Here is a 6,295-nt window from a genome sequence, read left to right on the forward strand (position 1 = left end):
CTTCAGAATGTGTGAGCGCACGGCACATAGAGTCTATAGTGAAAGACCCAGATGTAGCAAGATTCCAGCGAAACACATCACGGCCTTCTGTCAGGTTAATCGAATCCAACCTGGATAAAAGATTATGCCATGACACAAGTCGGGGGCCAATCAAATCCCGTCTGAACAAAATATTCGGTGGGGATGAATTGAGCACCTGCGCAATAGTATTATAACTTCAACATATTTTTTGCGATTACATAGGCAACATTATTATGAAGCTATACTGAAAAAAACAAAATCTAATACTCCCTCCGTTCCTAAATATAAGTCTTTGGAGAGATTCCATTATGAACCACATACGGATATATAGATGCATTTTAGAGTGTAGATTCATTCATTTTGCTCCGTATGTAGTTCATAATAAAATCTCTACAAAGACTTATATTTAGGAACGAAGGAAGTACTTGAACTTCAAAAGTGGAGTACTAATAATTCTTCAGACTTCAAGAACTTGATCAGAGCTACCAAATGATGCAAGTCGGCATTAGTCTTCCTTGCACGAACTTTGAATTATCGACTCAGCATTGTTGGTATCAGATCGACCTAGTGGATGCCTTGAAGAACACCTCGGTACCTCTCCATGTCGCGCCGAACTCTCCACACTTCCTTGCTACCTGATACTTGATTTTTTTTAAACTACTACGAAACTTTACCGGGCTACTATGAAACTCCACTGAAACGGATTTTGTTCAGACTTTACTGAAACTTTAAAACCGTAATAATCCTTTTGGTCCATATTAATTGTCGTTGGTTCAGTACAACTTTGCCAATGTTGTACTAATATAGATCAGAGGGAGTAGTAATTTTTTGGATTTTTTTTTCTAACGGAATTCTTCGGACTTGGGACTTCAAAGGACTTATCAGAGTTACCATGGACGCAAGTCAGCATCAGTCTTCCTTGCACGAGCTTCGAATTCTCGGCTCAGCATTGTTTGTGTGAGATCGACCTAGCTAGTGCAGGCCTTTAAGAAGACCCCGGTATTTTCGCACGTCGCCGCCGAGCTCTCCGTACTTCAGCCGCATGAAGACCTGCAGCGCGCGCACGCCGGCGGCAGCTGCTAGGCGAGGGCTCCCCAGCGGCGGATGGAAGCCGAGGTAATCGGTGACGTGCTCCAACCTCAGTGGCATGTGCGGGCAGCCGGCCGCCATCGTGGCCACATCATAGACCTGGTCGCCGAGGTAACGCCGCACGGCGCCGTTGAACCCGGCCACGTCTCGCGGCAGCGGGGCACCGCCGGTGACAATTTTGAGCAGGTACGCGACGTGATAAGCCCCAGCGTAGGTGATCCAACTCCGCGACCGCCCACGCTGAGCGCCGACCAAGCCGGATTCAAACAGCTTCTTGCTTAGCATGTCGGCGCTGACGCCGTGGTCGCGTAGCGCGCCGACGTCGAGCCCGCGGCCGGCGAGGTACGCGAGGGAGTTCTCGTCGTGCGGGTCGGCCAGGGGGCGGAAGTCGCGGAGGTTGAACTCCCAGGCGTCGAGGTACCCGCCGTCGCTGTCGTAGAGGGCGATGCCGAGCTGGAGCGGCTTCAGGTCGTCCACGTTGGCCTTCACGAGAGCGTAGCGCTGCTCGGCGGTGAGGGCGTTGTGGTCCTGGTCGGGGTGGTGGACAACGCCCGGGTAGTGCAGGGCGATGGCGACGTACTGGGCGTTCCTGGCGACGTGGCGGAGGTTGGCCGATTCGTACTTGAAGTTGGACGCCCACACGGAGCGCACAGGGACCGGCGACGACGGCCATACCGGCGACATTGGTGCATGGTAGAAGTACGGCGGGGGCTGCATCGGGAACGCGTAGTGGAAAGGTGGCGGCGGTGGCGGTGGAAACATTGGGAACATACCGGCGGCCGGGTTCATGCCGATGGACGCCTCTAATCAACCAGAGAAGCTTGTAGCTTTGCGTTCGTGTTAGCTAGGCGGGTGGTGTGTTGGCATTATAAGGAAGGAGAGGGAGTGGAGTCGTAGTCGTAGTCGGACGAGGAAGGCTATTGCGGTGGTGGGACACGGACCGGCTGCAATTCAGAGAAGCTAAGCAGCGTGGGTCATCAGAACTCGTTACGGTAGTCCTGAAGTGGTACGGTACTTCCGTAAAAAGAATCTCCTGGAGTTGTTTCTGGTCACTCGACAAATTAAGGGAAGACCACCCACCACCAATTATGGACTTTTTAGCATGTATTTTATTAACTTAAAAGCATTTTACAGAGACAAGCATAAGAGGTAGCACACTGAATAAGAAAAAAGTTTTCCTGATTGAACAAAGATCTGCCTCAAAACATAAGCAGCGAAATAGTACGGGCCTATTTTTGGATTTTCAAAGCTACGCGTGCAAAATAATTGTCACGCTCAATATGCGACCCTATCCAAAAGGAACTCGAAGGTCCCACCAAGGATAGACCCGCATATTGAAACGCTTTTGCAAGGTGGATATCGTTACATCAACATTACATAATAGATGAGGATACATACAAGAGGCATATAATGCCACACGAATACAACATCACAATACATAAGAGCATCATCCGACTACGGATGAATCACAAATAGAAACTCAAACGACATCCACCATGCTAGCCCAGGCTGCCGACCTGGAACCTATCCCATGATCGAAGAAGCAGAAGAAGAACTCAACGCAAGCAAGCATCGCTCTCGCGTCATGATCATCGAATAACCTGTACCTGCAACTGTTGTTGTAGTAATCTGTGAGCCACGAGGACTCAGCAATCCCATTACCATGGGTATAAAGACTAGCAAAGTTTAAAGGGAAAGGAAGGGGTAAAGTGGTGAGGCTGCAGTAGCGGCTAAGCATGATATGGTGGCTATCATACGCAAATAAGAGCGAGAAAAGAGCAAGCGGAACGGTCGTCAACTAGTAATGATCAAGAAGTGATCCTGAACTCCTACTTACGCCAAACATAACCCAGAAACCGTGTTCCCTTCCCGGCCTCCGCCGAAAAGAGACCACCACGGCTACACACGCGATTGATGCGTTTTAAATCGGATCTGGTGTCAAGTTATGTACAACCGGACATTAACAAATTCCCATCTGCCTATAACCGCAGGCACGGCTTTCGAAAGATTATACCCTGCAGGGGTGTCCCAACTTAGCCCATGACAAGCTCTCGCGGTCAACGAAGGAATAGACCTTCTCCCAGGAGGACCCGATCAGACTCGGAATCCCGGTTTACAAGACATTTCGACAATGGTAAAACAAGACCAGCAAAGCCGCGCGCTGTGCCGACAAATCCCGATAGGAGCTGCACATATCTCGTTCTCAGGGCACACCGGATTGTCCAAACTTCCGGTAGGCCAGCCCAGAGTTGCCCCTGGTGGCCACCTGCGGCTGACAGGTTGCACCAACACTCACAACAAGCACTGGCCCGGGGGGGGGGGGATAAAATAAAGATGACCCTCGAGAGCGCGACTCCCAAGGGAAAAAGGGCTAGGTGAGGCAAATGGTAAAACCAAGGTTGGGCCTTGCTGGAGGAGTTTTATTCAAAGCGAACTGTTAAGGGGGTCCCATAAATCACCCGACCGCGTAAGGAACGCAAAATCCGGGAACATAACACCGGTATGACGAAAACTAGGGCGGCAAGAGTGGAACGAAACACCAGGCAAGAGACCGAGTCTTCCACCCTTTACCAAGTATATAGATGCATTAATAATATAAGAGATATTGTGATATCCCAACCAAAATCCTGTCCACCATGGAGCAATCTTCAACTTCACCTGCAACTAGCAACGCTATAAGAGGGCTGAGCAAAGCGGTAACATAGCCAAACAGTGGTTTGCATAGGAAAGGTGTCAAAGGTTAGAGGTTCTTGGCAATTTGGGAGGCTTGATGAGCATAAGATAGGTAACGCAGCAAAGCGATAGAACGAAGCAACTAGCATAGCAATGATAGTAGTGAGATCCAGGGTAGCGGTCATCTTGCCTGAAATCCCGCAAGGAATAAGAACGAGCCCATGAAGAAGACGAACGGATGAAGCCGAACCAACCGTAGACGAACGAATTCTCACGATCGCAACGGAACAGGAACTATCGAAAAGAAGCACACAACAAGGTAAACACACCACACATGAACAAGGCATGATGCACAACAAGCATGATGCATGACAAAGCTACATGAAGCTACTCATGGCAAGAGATGAGGCAAACAAGAGCAACATATCAAGGCAAGTTTAAATGAGGCCGGGAACAACATATAACAATTCTGGTAAGTCCTCATATGCAAATTTCGAAGTTTGTCCAGATCTGAATAAACCTTATGTTCAAGTTGTTAAAAAGCAAGTTAGGATTCACAAAGATGATCTACACGGGATTCTAGTCAAGTTACATATAAAGTTCATTAGATTTGGAGCTACGGTCTAGAAGATATGAGCAAAACAAGTTAAACATGGCACTGATGCAAAATGCACTCAAGCATCAAGAAACACCTCAAAACAAGGATGCAACATAATAATATGAAACTACATGCAAAATCAAGCAAGTTTCATATAGAGCACACTCAAAACGGAGCAACGGTTCAACACATGCACTATACAAGTTTAAAGGACAAGCTGTCCAAAACAGCAACTAGGCACATTGCAAGCATCAAAACAACATGCTACAGTACCACAATATGAAAACAAAAGGCATGGACATGATGTACAGGTAAAGTATAACAAAACATGAACACTGAGCTATCTCTAGAAATCACTAGAACATGCTCAAACACACATGGTAAAATTGCAAGTTATAACAATTTCAGACTTTGCAGAAAATAACATCACGATGCAATGTTTAGAGCTATCAAACAACATGTTACGGGAACTTATCATGGCAAACAAAGGCGTGGCATCAATCTACTAAATGCATATATCAAAAGTCCCTTACTGACCATAAGCCAAAAAGGATCAGAAAATATGATGGCACCCATGTAAACATGGCAAGTTATAATACAGATTCAAACATGGCAGGAACATAATTATGAAGGCATGTAGATGAGCTTGTGCAACTCTCTACAGAGCAATACATGGCATGGAAAGGCAACCAACAGTAATAAGACATATTTTTAAAGCTAAGCATGGCAATAGCAAGTTCATAGGGTGCATGGAACACTAGCAACAATCATGGAAACAACTGAACTTAATGTTAACAGGCTGACAACAACATTATGAAGCAACTTTAGAGCAAGATTACAACAAGCTACAGCAATCTATAAATGCAACCAGGGGTATGGATAGATAGAGGATGACATGTAGATCAAAACATGTTTATGGAACATCTCCAGATTATGCATAGAATGATTAGTAGCAACATGTTTATATAGCATCACGAAATAACAGATTCAGCCTAGCAAAACAGCAACATCATGTACACTACTTAACAAGCTCGATTCACTCACCACAAGTCATTGTATGACAAGATAAGCATAGCATCATCACGAAGACATGTTTATGAAACAAACCAAGTCAAGAACAAGTTCATGGCATGCAATGATCAACTATAGCAACCTTGGTAAAATTGAATAACATGTAAACAATCTGCCAGTAAACATTTTGAAGCAAAAGTAGAGCATGAAAATGACATGCTAGACTACTCCATAATTTCAACCAAGGACATGAATGGATAGACAGTAACCACATGTTCAAAACACCCTTACTTAAGTATCTCCAAATATGCATGGATCTCTCTGTAGCATCAAGTTTACATGGCATCAAAATAACAACAGAACAGGGACTAAAATCAGCAACATCACGATGCCTAGTTTGCATGCTTGTGGTAGTCACCACATTGATCACAAAAATACATGGTAAGCACCTCTGTTAAGAAGACATGACATAGTTCAAAACATATGTAGACATCAACCTCATAGGATGCACACATCAATCATGGCAAAAATGACAAATAGGCTCGTTCTGTTAACAGACAGCAGAAAACATCATGAAGCACTCTTACAAAAATGATTCAGGCATCAAAATGAGCTCAAATGAATATGATGCAATGGAATGAAATGATGTATTCATTGAGGCAAACAAATTGACATATTACACGCACGAAATGGAGCTACGGATGCAGAGATATGATGCGTCGAACATGCCATGATAATGTAAAATAACTCGGGACTTAGCAGAATTTTGGACCTCGGGGAAAAGTCAACCGGCCGCGGATGACGAGGTCGGACGGGGATCTCGCCGAAGCTGGACGTGGTGGTGGCCGGAGAGGGGGGGAAGAGCTCGCCGGAGGAGGGGGAGTCGCCGGATCCGGCCCTCCC

General features: G+C 46.1%; 1 protein-coding gene across 1 annotated transcript; it reads right to left on the bottom strand.

The window, feature by feature from the left end:
- Nucleotides 1-993: 993 nt before the first annotated feature.
- LOC119292390 (probable CCR4-associated factor 1 homolog 11) lies at nt 994-1,794 on the bottom strand. Its single transcript, XM_037571246.1, has one exon. It carries the CDS (start codon nt 1,792-1,794, stop codon nt 994-996), a length of 801 nt encoding a protein of 266 aa, XP_037427143.1.
- Between the last annotated feature and the right edge of the window lie 4,501 nt (nt 1,795-6,295).

This window comes from Triticum dicoccoides, chromosome 4B, assembly GCF_002162155.2.
Source record: "Triticum dicoccoides isolate Atlit2015 ecotype Zavitan chromosome 4B, WEW_v2.0, whole genome shotgun sequence".
Classification (NCBI taxonomy): domain Eukaryota; kingdom Viridiplantae; phylum Streptophyta; class Magnoliopsida; order Poales; family Poaceae; genus Triticum; species Triticum dicoccoides.

What these genes read in the sequence shown, in the direction of transcription:
- LOC119292390 (XM_037571246.1), bottom strand. Translation starts at nt 1,794, where the DNA reads ATGTCGCCGGTATGGCCGTCGTCGCCGGTCCCTGTGCGCTCCGTGTGG.